Source organism: Myripristis murdjan, chromosome 20 (genome assembly GCF_902150065.1).
Source record: "Myripristis murdjan chromosome 20, fMyrMur1.1, whole genome shotgun sequence".
In the NCBI taxonomy this organism is placed as follows: Eukaryota; Metazoa; Chordata; class Actinopteri; order Holocentriformes; family Holocentridae; genus Myripristis; species Myripristis murdjan.
In genome coordinates this window covers 4,883,479-4,896,472 of record NC_043999.1, presented here as the reverse complement: position 1 = coordinate 4,896,472, position 12,994 = coordinate 4,883,479, and the positions used below count along the sequence as shown (strand labels likewise).

The 12,994-nt window shown below is 40.1% G+C and overlaps 1 protein-coding gene across 1 annotated transcript; it reads right to left on the bottom strand.

Moving 5' to 3' along the window:
* Window positions 1-5,959: 5,959 nt before the first annotated feature.
* Window positions 5,960-10,919, bottom strand: LOC115379170 (diamine acetyltransferase 1). Its single transcript, XM_030079890.1, has 6 exons — window positions 10,652-10,919; window positions 9,233-9,284; window positions 8,608-8,688; window positions 7,648-7,749; window positions 7,515-7,555; window positions 5,960-6,687 (listed from the first exon to the last, which is right to left on the bottom strand). The coding sequence occupies exons 1-6, from the start codon at window positions 10,712-10,714 to the stop codon at window positions 6,511-6,513; spliced, it is 516 nt and encodes a 171-aa protein (XP_029935750.1). The 5' UTR covers window positions 10,715-10,919; the 3' UTR covers window positions 5,960-6,510.
* Between the last annotated feature and the right edge of the window lie 2,075 nt (window positions 10,920-12,994).

Genomic DNA, 12,994 nt, shown 5'->3' with positions numbered 1-12,994 from the left:
AGTTCAATAGTAAATTAGTGTGAAGGAAACATGACATTTTGAGCAGAGAGCAGCTGTTTTGGTTCAGACGTGTTTCAAACTCAGAGTCTCAGTGTTTTCCTGTCGGCGCTGCTGTAACGAGCTCCTGCCGCCTCTGAACGGGACTCTCACAGGTTATTTAAGGTCACAGCAGTAAGTTTAGGAGAGTGGGACATTTGAGCAGAGCAGAAGGAGCAGCCCCCCCTCCACACACACACATACACACACACACGTTTCACCTGACTGTGCCAAAAAAAAAAAAAAAAAAAAAAGAGAGAAAATAAAGAGAGAAAGAGAGAAAGAGAGAAGAGAGAAAATAAAGCCTGTAATCCTATGCAGGAAAGTCATGTGGTCAATCATCCTGTTACGACCTCAGATGAACTCACTGCATCACGAGAGGCAGGGCAATAAATCACCGTGTTTACACTTGATGAACACCCGCCTTACTGTACTTTCAAAATAATGTACTGCATGATGAAGCCAAAGCAAGGTGCTTAACGCAGTGGCTTTCAAAGTGGGTCCCAGGACCTCCGGGGGTCCCTGAGGGGCTCCCGTCGAGTCCTCAGCACAACGAGAAATAGTTAAATTTCACTATAATTTAACTCATTTTAAATTGGTAGGATATAAAAAAAAAACGGAAAAGTGATTATGTTGACATTATGTTTCAGTCTTTCTGTCTGTGTTTAACTCTGAACACCGACTAAAGTGTCTTTTCGTTCCAGAGTCCTTTGGCTGAAATCTCCTCAAACAGGGATCTGTGGCTTAAAGGGGTAGTCCGCGAAAAAGGTGCCAAGTGACTGTGAAGTCTGAGTTTTTCCCCGAGTTAGTTTTGTGATGGAAGTTTATTACGATTTTCAAATGCACGCTGTTTTGAGAGGCAATTTTTTTTTTTTTTTTTTTTGTGACCCCAGCAAACTAGGCCAGCGCACTTATTTCAGTACTTAAGGAGGCTTTAACTTTGCCCAGGAGACACCTTAAGAAAAAAAAAATCTCTTTTCATGCGCTACACTGCCGGGGAGGATTTCATACAACTTCATGTCCAAAAATGCGAACTATGCCTTTAATGAAACTGAACTTCGGTGTCTTGAATGTCAAGATGTTTGAAAACTTAACCGGCTGGTTCTCAAACTATTCTTCTCAACAAACCACGACTGTCTGAAAGGAAAATAAACCTGCAAAAGTGCAAAAGTGGAGCAGCAGGTCGCCAGGGGAGAAACAGTGAAATGTGACTTCTGCAGATGTTGCAGCTGTGAATTCATTACATGCTGCATTTAACTGCACTGGTGAGTGACGGTGATAAAATGTTGAAGTGATTTGGACTTGATCCTGAACTAGAAACAGTGAGAAGTCTGATCATGTTGACCTTTTGAAGTGGAAGATACGTCTGTAAGCAGCTGTTCAGAGAAACAACAGGCAAAACAAAAATTATTACCATTCAGACACATGGTGCGTTCATGTGCTGGCAACAAAATCTGACAGCAGGATTTCCAATTAGTCTTGATTTTGCTTTCTGATTTGTCTGAAAATCAAACAAAGGAAATAAATGATAAACCAACATGGCTGGTTTGTAGCCTGACAACCAGATTTCATGTTAAGGTTCACGTGTTCTGTTCCCGTTTCTTTAAAACTCACAAAATCAAACTTTCTGAGACTTTCCAGTCGGAGTCGGGGTCCGTGAACGTCCACACAGATGCTTGGGTTTCCACCAAATTTGGCAGGATGGTTGGTCTCGGGCCAACGAGGGAGCTGCTGACTTTTCACGCCTGTTGGCCACAAGGGGGCGCTGTAGTGGGCATGATGTAACACCACCCAAAAAAAAGACTCGACTTCTGAATGCACTGTGGGAGCGGGTCTGTCCCGGGCCACAGGACACATGATGAACTTTTCAGGACATCCAGTCAAAACGGGGCGTGGCAGGGGGGCGTGGCCTATCACAAAAAGCCACAAAGGATCAGCACAAACTGGGGGTCATGAGATAATTTTAGGGAGGTCACATGATGATTAAAGACATTAGCAAAAGAAAAATGTGCAGAATTATCATAACAAGGCCTATTTTTTGGAGTTACTCTTTTTTGTGAAATACTGCTTAGTTTTAAAATGCGACACCTCCTCTGATAATGAAACAAATGAACCAACCTGAACAGGTGGTCATTCCTCAGGTGAGCTGTTCCCCTCTGTGCATCCTGCAGCCCGGGACAGGGGGGGTCACCAGTAGGGACCAAACAGTGAGACAAAGGGCAGGAACCTCAGGTGGAGTTTGATGTTACAAAAACCAAACAATAAGTTGTGGACCCATAAAAGAGGCGAAATTAACTGAACCAAAGTCACACTTTGATATCAAAATAAGTTAAACCAACTGACCTGAGAAAACACAACCAAACCTAAATCATCCAAATACCAAACCTAAGAAATACACAGAGTATCTACACCACATACCTGCGCCTCAGGGTCCATGTTTTTGCCCAAAATAGCCCAGAAAATAGAATAAGAACTTAAGATAAATTAACTTACATTATGTTGAATCCACTAAAGTGAACTAAATGTTCACGTTACAAGGAGAACTAATGTTTTTCCAACAAATACTAAATAAACCGTAATTATCTTGTATGAACTAAGGAACTGTGTGTGTGTACGTGCAATATGAATGTCAAATAATGTCCAGCGTAAGGAAAGTCACAGTGAGAGTGCATGGGGGTTTCCCACACACACACACACACACACGCACACACACACACACACACACACACACACACGTCCTTTCTGGGGCTTTTTCAGGCTCCTGTTCCTGGTCTCTCTCAGATCACTGGAAAACTCTGGCCTCGCTTCTTCTTTCATTTCTCTCTCCGGTTTCCTTCCTGTTTACTTGCAGTGCAGGATTTCTCATCTTCAGAGCCGCTTTCTCTCCTGATTCATCGCTGCTGTCACTCCTCCTGGCCTGACACTGCCCTTTGTCTCATTTCCACTCTTGTCTTTTCAGTAATTAGAGATAATGTCCCGTGTTGGAGTCCAGTCTGTCCTCAGGTGTTCCCCTCAGGCTGTTTAGGGAGAGGAACAAATTGCCGTTTCCTCTTTTCAGAAGTCCTGGATCAGGTTTCCTTCCACTGACCTTTTCCTTCCTCGGCTGGTTTTCCTCTCTGGCCTCCTCACGCAGTGTTTTGGTGTTCATTTCTGCACCGACAGGGATACCGACATCCTGTAAACTGACTTTGACAGACTCAAAAATCACAGTCAGGCTCTCTGGGGATCATAAACCTTCAGCTTCAGAAAACTCTGCTATAAAAGTATTAAAAAAAATGTATATAGCCTATTTCTGCTAATCTTTTCCCAAAGCAAGCAGTCGTATAGCTCCAGTATGATTTTTCCTCCCTTTTCTCCAACCGCTGGTTTCCACAATAAAAAATAAAGTTCTCCATATTAGTTTTCCTAAAAGCAGCAGCACTGTTGTGTTTTGATAACTTTTTGAAATTGGGGTGAAAAGTGAAACATCTCCTCCACCAGGGAAAATAGTTTGCTTTCCACGTTCAGTTATCAGATTTGTTGTTTATGAATGTTGAGGACTGTGTTTGCCACAGAAACAGAACAACCAAAAATTCACATTTTGATTGTATGTTGCGAAATCTTTAGTTCCTTTGCATGATTTTCAAACGAAAATGTGGGGAAACTGTAGTAAATGAGCCAAACTGGTGTCGTCCTTTAAAAACATGGGTCACTCGGCTCGCTGTGCTCTGATTCAGGTGGGAAGCAACTGCTATGCTGCCTTTTGAATCAGGTCTGGTTCATGAAAACAAAATCTGTGCACACATGACACACAGCTGAACAGGTGGTTTATCTACCAGACAGAAATTTTACAGGCAAAACTCTGAGAGTCGAGTCCAGACGACCAGCTGACGGACTGGTGCTCCTCCAGCGGGGCAGTGTGAAAGTTTGGAGGGGATGCAAGTAAAACTTTATTTATTTGTAGTTTTCAATACAAGAGTTACTAAGTGTTAGACACATAAAAAAGACACAGTGACAGTGGTAAAAGCCTTTCTGTTTCAATAGGCCTTGAGATGCCACTTGTGTCTGTCCACAGTGCCTGCAGAAGGATTTTGAAACTGCTCCTGAATTAATTGGGTAAAAAGTGAAGGGAGGACAATCTGAGTGCGATGCCCCCGTGGGGATCTGGCAGCAGCATTCGGGATCATTTGAAGTCAATCGGGGAAGACTTGTTATAAAGCAGGCTGAGACTAAACAAATGCATAAAGAAAACACATCTGAATGAAGCAACGCTCCTCAGCTGGCAGGAGGATCCAGCTGTGATACAAACAGGTCGTAAATAACAGGGTGGCGTAGCTTGGATTTTGTGTTTTGATTGTTTTCAGATGTGACCCTGAGGGAACAGTTTGCCATCCAGTCGCTGACGGCTGCCAACAGTTTGCTTCTCCTATTTGTTCTATTTAAAGCTGAAATAACCAACATCAGCTAAATCAGCTCTGTGCACGTCCAGTGGATCTGTCAGTGGAGTCTAAATGCTTCTTGCTTTCTCTGATTTGGATTATTGGCCCTTTAAAGGAAACCACAACAGTTTATCTTCTACATGTAAACAGCTTTTTAAATGGGAAAATAATGGGAACCTTAAGGACAAACATTTTAAAAGCTGATTGCACTCAGATGAGGGCCGACAGTAAGACGCATGCCTTACTTATTCATTTCAATTATTTTTTTTCCTCTTTGAACTTAATGGCACTCAAGAAACTCTGCATCACACGGGTTAAACAGGCCTGCAAATAAACAAATAAATGAACCATTTCCATTCATTTTTAATACTGGAGACTGTAGGTGTAAGAAAAATTTCCTAATTTTCTCAGGTTTTTTTTTTTTTTTTTTTCAAGTGCAAAATGTCTTTTTTCTTGTTACACAGTGTGGTATTTCTGGCAGTACATGAACTGGCCTGCAGGAGCATGTGTGAAATGAAATGAAATGAAATGAAATGAAACACACACACACACACACACACACACCTGGAGCCTGGTGAATTGGTGAATGTTTAACCAGACAGATCTGACATCAACAAAACCCAGAACAAGATCAAAGGTCACCGATGTGTGTTTTGAAGCTCAGCTGGAGGCCAAATTATTATTGTTATCTATCATATCTGTGAACGCTGAATATGAACTCAGAACAGAGCAGAGATTCCTCTTTTCTTGATTGATTGACACCCTCTATTTAAAGTACTTTTGATGTACACAAAAAGGCAGTGACAGTGAGTGTGATGTGCACATCTGTCCTGTCTGTAAATGAGGGTATGTCGCTTTAAGAGCTGGTGTTACTGGAAGTGTAAAGTTTTCCTTCTGTTTTTTTTTTTTTTTTAAGTTATTCTGCAAAAGGGCTACCACAAAAGTGAAAGATGATCGTCACTTTGCAAACTTCAGACAAGATGCACATCAGATCAGTGATGTTGGGTCGGTGTCAGACGAATTCACTTGATTTTTTTCAAAGACATTGGAAAAACGGCAATTAGCAAATAATCAAAAAAATGTTAAAAATTGACAAAAAAAAATCAACTCAAAACAAACAAGAAGATAACCAGAAACACTGTGTAAAAAACAACAAAAAAATTGCACTGAATAAATAAATAAATAAATGAAGACCTGTCATTAAAATGTTTTTTGTAACATCATACAAGTAGACTGGAACTCTAAACCTGCTTAATTTTTTGCTGATGTCATTCCTGAGCGTCTGACTCCAATAACCTGCGACGAGAAGACGAACACGAGACGCAGCGGCCGCAGAGCGAGGCTGTTATTGAATTCAGACTCAAACAGCCGACTATTGTCCTGCTAGAAAAAACTCATGTGGATAATGTGTCAGCAAATGCACCGTTACTGCACGACCTCACATGACTGCATGTAAACACACACACACACACACCAAGGTCAACAAATACAAAGATAAACAGCTGTGGTGAATAACTTCATCCTTTATTGCAAAAGCTAAAGCAAAGCATTACCATACACTTAGTTATCAGCACCAATAACAACAAAGGAATATAAAAGGGGGGGTTAATTAAAGGGCTATTTAGGTTGTCAACAAAGAAACATAAAGTACCTGACACATAAACTTTGGTAACAATTTTAGTTATAATAATTTTGTGGAGGTTTAAACTGCTGGGACCCCAAACATAAAAGATGTTTGTAAATTTGAACATAACAGGAGGGTTAAGACAAAAAAAAAGAGCATTACACATCGATTTTCTTAGTAAGAGCAACAACAAGTGAAAGATGGTTAAAGGGCAGTGCTAAGATTTACTCGATATAGAGAATCAGACTATTGGGATGATTAATGCGCCTTTAAAAGCTCAGCTACTGCAATTCATTTTGAGTTTGAGTGGAGAGAAAAGACGAGACTCGGCTGTCAAAAAGCATCAGCAGTGAACTTTGGTGGAATAAACTCAAGTCTCTGTCTGTGACTCCCGTCAAACTCTCACTCCTCTTCCTCGTCCTCCTCGGGACTTCACTCCTCGGTGGACGCGGCCATCTTGTAGAGGCTGTTCTCGGTGAACCTGAAGAGCCTCCAGCCCTCCGCCGTGGACAGGTCTTCGGCGCCGCGCCGCTTGTAGAAGCTGATGGACGGCTCGTTGTCCTCTGCGACGATGAACTGCATGCCGTGGCAGCGAGTCTTCATCGCCAGCTGGAGGAGGAGGAGAAAAAACATGAAACCATCACATCTACAAGGAGTGGTTCAGCATCACACACAATGCTTAAAGACATGCTTTTATTTTGAAGGGATACGGTGGATGAGAGAGTTTGTTTAAAGATTCGTGAGGATTTTATTGGATGAAATTTTTATTTGCAGCCACTAGTGGAGGATGATGTCACTGTTTAAGATGCTCTGATTTAAGGGAAGTCGAGGTCATGTGAGGTCATTTCATGGGGAATTTAAATCACAGTTTTAAAAAAAATCAATATATCACACCTGAGGATACGTTTCATAGATTTGACTGTTTTTTTCCACAGATTTATATTGTTATTATTACTGTTTATAAGTTTCATATATTAAAATCACAATTTAAACAATGTTAAACAAGTTTCTTGTGTGCATATTGCATATTAATGATTTTTCCATAAACAAACAAACAAAAAAAGCATCTGGTGCAAAATTGTGTAGTACATTGTAATGCCAACTTTTTTTGTCATTTCCATGTTAAATAAAATAAACACAAAAAACGATTTTTTTTTTTTTTCAAAAGATAAAAATAAGTTTGGACAGGCTGGGCTGGTGTTTTGCTGTGCAGCTGAATGGCATTTTGGCTTTTCCTTGCACCCAGAAGCATTTGCTTTTGTGGGTTTTTTAAGCGCTATAACCATAAAGTTGACTTCAAGCATTTGCAAATATCAAGTCAAATATCAGTTTTCATCACCGCATCAAAAAACTTCCCTCCTCTCCTCTAATATCCTGACATGCATGTTTTTTTTTTCTCTGCCAGTTTCCGCGGTGATAAGTGCACACAAACTCACATCACTGAGCTGCTTCAGGATTTCCGACCCGATGCCGTGACCTAGAACAGAGGCGAGAGAGAGGGCGTGTTGGTTAAAGAGGCCAGATGGAAAAGTGGAGTCAGACAGGAAGGAGGTGGTGGTTTTTCCTCACCCCTGTACTCCTCCATCACAAAGAAATCCTCCAGGTGCAGCTGCTTGCCGCTCCAGGGGTCGTAGGTGAAGTAGTACATGGCAAAGCCGATCACCTTCGGATCTGAGGGGCGACACGGGAAGTCACACAAATTATAAAGACACAGGAAACTCACTGAAAAAGCAGGTTTAAGTGTGTGTGTTAGTAAAAGCAGATGTCCCTGTGTGTGTGTGTTGCAAAGTAACCGCAGACAGCTGATTATGGCGTGACGGACATGTGGTTTCCTGATGATGTTTACGCTTCATTTATGAAACAGGAAGAGCGGAGTGACCTGCACTCCCATTCATGGTTATTACAGGTAATTACACTTCATTAAAAACTAAAACTAGGTGTGTGAAAAACGCACTTAGGAGAAAAAAATGTGAAACGATATCATTTGCTCACAAGTCTAACCAAAATTTAAAAAAAAAAAAAACTGAAAATGTCATTGTCAGTTTGGTCAAATTTGATGTTTATTGAGACTGAATATAAATTAAACTAAATTAAACTAAACTGAAGTGAAAACAAAAAAATTTTAAAATGAAATAAAAATAACAGCTAAAGAAAAATACTAAATGATTATTCCTCTGCTCGCATCATAAAAAGGTTATTAGTGTGAGCATATAGGAAAATGAGCATCAACACATTTGTACTTCTTTTGTGGGAGCAGCACTAAAATATAAAAACACTGGAAATAAGATAATGAAAAAAAATAGTTGTCTTAATGTCATGGGTGTGTCTCTGTGTGTATTTACTGAGGCGGATGATGGTGTTACAGAAGGGAGAGTCCCATCCCGTCTGTTTTGTCTCTGCATTTTTTTTGAGGGTGGATATTTCTGCTTTTTATTAGACAGTCACAGCAGAGAGAGACAGGACAGGGCGGCACGCAGCAAAGAGCCTGAGCTGGGATTTAAACCCTGGCCGCGGTGCAGAGTTTCATACCTTCGCCGCTCTGCTCTCCTTGGACTTCGGCCAGGATGCAGTGGTACAACGGGGTGTCACCGAATCCGTCCTCAAGGAGCTCTGCAGAAACAAGTTTTCACCGCTCAACATTACAGACACACTCAGCGGCCACTTTATCAGCTCCACCTGCACAATCGAATCCAATCCAACTGTTGTACCATAAAGTTTCCTCTCCTGCGGCATATAATGCTCAGCTTTTCTTGTTGTCACAGTAATAGAGGTGTTCATTCACTTCTATGTTTGGCGTTGAGCTCATAGTTAGTGCTGCTGTTGGACTGGACTGCAGTTTACTGACAGCTGTTTCCACTATTCTGTCCCCCACATGTATTTTTACATATGGAGGGACAAAAAACTAGAAACACCTCTCAATCTAATGTAGTCCAGTACAAGACTTCTGCAAACTACAACCTCAATAATAAACACAGAATTTTAAATTTACACATTATCCAAATTATAAACTTTGTTAAAAGGTAGAATTTATGGCAGAGCTGCTGACCTGAACTGCATTAGACTGGACAGACCTGATAAAGTGGATAATAGGTGTATGGTGCACATATATGTGTATGAGAACAGATGCTTAAATACAAACACAACAAATGCTCACCCTTTTCAGTCAGAGCCACTTGATGCTCCATGGCTTCATATTTTGCAAGCTCCTGGGACAAGAAAGCCACAAACAAGATGTGTTAGATTATTACTATTACTATTACTTTTATTTAATTTAAAGTTTAGTTAATTTAGTTAAGTTTTTAGTTAATTTAAAGCCCCTCCATAAATCAGCTTTTCCTTCATTTTATATTCCAGATTGCTAAAATCCTCCACAGCTTAGCTTTTTTTTTTCTCCCTTATGTGTCCCATAAAGTACCTGGGAGGCTGCCTTCTGTTTTTATGCCACTAAACTGTGGAACTGAATGGAAATCAGATGTCAGAATGGTATTCATAAAAGGAAATGAAGGCCTTATCTTTTCAATCTGGCTTTTATTACAGCCCTGGTTTTTCAGTTTAGTGATTGGTTTCATATTTATTTTTCATCCTTGTGTTTATTTTCATTTTATTTACTCGTACTCTGGGCTGCATATTTGCACGAAAGCCGCTACAGAAATGAAGGTGGGTTGAATAATCAGCTGCCGTGCCGTATCTGGAAGTCCTTCATCCCGGAGGAAGTGAGTCGTTTCTGGGCAACAAAAGAAAAGCAGGCTGATCTCACACTCGCATATCCTGCTGCATTTTCCTGAAGCCAGTTTCTCATCATGGCACGATCAAGTCTGCGTGACCGGCGTCATCTGACTTTATCTGCCGACGTCATCGCGCATACCGACGTAAACAATACAGCTGAAGTTCAGGCAAAGGGCAAACTGACATCGGTCTCGTAAATGTACGTACGTGCTGAGGAAAGATAATTTAATAATAATAATAATTTCATAGCTAACACAGTTTTCTCAGATGTCACGCTTTGCTATGGAACCATTATATCTGCGATGCTGTTTTTACAGTTACAGATGACACTGCATTTTTTCCCCCATAATCTGATTTTAGTTCCTGCCAACAGTCATAAATGCAAATTTACGAAAAGGCGGAGAGAAAAAAGCACTCTTTGTGTTCGTGAGGGAACTGGAACTAAACATATCAACGATTTCTTCCTCACAAAACAAAAATACGTTATCACAACAATGAATGTATGCAATATTTAAGGTCACTGATGCTGAGTAAGTTTACTGTGGTATACTCGCTTTTTAATTTTTTAATGACACATTTTTCCTTTTAGTTAGGTTCGTTTCGGTGTTATTTTTATTATTATTATTAGTAGTAGTAGTAGAAGTATTTTGCTTTATGTTTGTAAGCAAGGTTGTTATCTTCCTTGTTCGGGAACTGAAAACTAATAATAATAAAAAAGGGCAAACTAGGAGACGTAACTAACTTTTGGCGTATCGAGGTCACACAGGCCGACCCAAACTTGGCACTAAACTCAAAAGTAGCGCTTTACAGATGTAACAGTAAGATAAGCTTTGGGTTTGAGGCCCACCTTTACGAGTCGTAATATATCAGACACGTCCTTGGGTTCTGCTTTTCGCAGTTTATACTCCATTTTCTTCTTTTACTCTTCTTTCCTTTTCTCAGCGGGCCTCGATATGTGAAGTGAAGGAATAGGTATTTCTTCATTCGCTTCGGAGTGGCTTCTCCTCCACAGTCAGCCTCAGGTCCGGACGCGTCGGTTCACAGAAGCTACATCCAGTTGCACTGCCGCCTCGGCTCGGTTCCGCTTCCAGCCTCTTTGTTTACATCTCCGCTTTTATACGCGCTGGCGGCGGGCGGGGCTTAGCCGTGCGCTCCGATTTCTGGCCAATCCCAGCCGAGTGCGCCAGCTTTATAACCCAACCAGAGAGGAGGGGACGCCTACGTCACGGTTTGTTTTGATCAGATCTGTTTTTGTTGGAGGTGCTAATTAATAAACAAGGCGGAGCAGCAACGTTACTGTAACGCTGCAGACGTTTTCACCAAAGTACTGGAAGATGAAAATGCACCGGAAAAAAAGTTGCAAAGTTCAAAAATGTTGCCAGAAAACTGGTGACCTACATTTGAGGAAAGTGTGTGTGTGTGTGTGTGTGTGTGTGTGTGTGTGTGTGTTTGACTACATTTTAGACGTGATATTCTGGGAAAATTCGGGAGTTTTTTTAATTAATTTTGGAGTGCTGAAAGTGAAGATTACGTTGAGGTTAGGGGTATATTAAGGCTAGGATTAGGTTAATAAAATAATTAGGTTAAATTTAGAATTAGATTAAGTTTACAGTTAGGTTAAGGTTAGGGTTAGGTTAGGCTAGAATTAGATTAAGGTTAGAATGAGGTTAATGTTAAAATTAGATTAAGGTTAGGATTACATTAAGTTTAGGATTAGATTAATATTAGAATTACGTTAAGGTTAGGATTAGGTCAAGGTTGGGGTTAGGGTATGTCTCCAGGAAATTAATGTGAGTCCACGTGACTTAGGGGGATACAAAAACGTTTGCACACTACATGGCTTCATGCATGGATCCCTGTTGTATGAAATGGTGAAAAAAAAACGTTGCACATTGTACCGGAATCCATGCATGGAGCCCTTTATTTATGCAAATAAAAAAGAATACTCACAATGCACGCAAAAATCTACTCTGTTACAATTACAGGAGAGAAGGTAATTCATTACTTCCACCCACTTATGTAAGGCAGCTCTGTAAGGTTGGGCCAGATTATGTAAGGTCAGGGATAATTATACAGAATTAATATTTTAATAGTTTTGCATTCCACATGAACACACACCTATGACATTCAGCACAATTACAGTGACCTGTGACTGAAACCTGGATATTTTCCATGCCTGTTTAGTGAATTTGGACGTGCAGCGAAAATGAAACAGAATTGTGATTAAGAGCCAAGAGGAGATGGACTGGATTTGATGTCTGCTGCTCTTGCTGACACAGTCTGTCCAGTTAAATAAGTTAAGTGGGGATAAAAAGCCACAGGTGCTGCTTGTGAAACTGGAAAAAGCACTTTATGCACATTCACAGCAGGTCAACACCATTGAAATATGTGTTTACATGCCAAGGACATAACTAACATACTACACTAAGTAATGAACTCTGTATGCACATATTAAATCAAACACTGCTGTTATCAGTGTGTTCTCCTTTAACTGATATATAACTGGCATACAGATAATCTGACAGATGAATGCAGGTAAAACAGAGTCACAGTGACTGACACACACTTTCCTGCTTCCCCAGACACTTGTCATTCCTTCACACCTGCAACACTTTAAAAACTGAAGTTATGCTAAGTGATGAGAGCAAAGAGTGAAGAGCAAGAGGAATTTTGTCTTGTTATGTACTGTTTTGTTTTCTATCATGTGAAATTGTTGGTGTTTTTTTTTTTTTTTTAATGTGAAATGAACTGTGCTGTTGTCTGGAGTCTGGACCCAGACTCCCTGGAAGAACAGATAAAGAATAAATAAAATAAATTTAAATGCAGAAGAAGAAGGAGAAGAAAAAGAAAAAGAAGAATAAGGAGGAGGAACAAAACAAACAAACGAACAAAAAGAAAAACTTGTCATACAGCCATTTTTTTTAATGCAAATCTTTATTTGACATCAAGAGAAATACAGACAATCGGGCTATAAGGATTTCACAAAGTATACAAAGAAAATAACAGTTACATTAAGTGTAAATTAATATATATATATATATATATATATATATATATATATATATATATACGCAGAAGTGTGCGTTCACAGTTCTTATTTGTCATTACCTCTAAAGTATCACTATAACATTTTAATTCTACAGCAAAAACATTAAAGTTAGGTAGGGTCTTGGAAAATTTCATCCTGTGG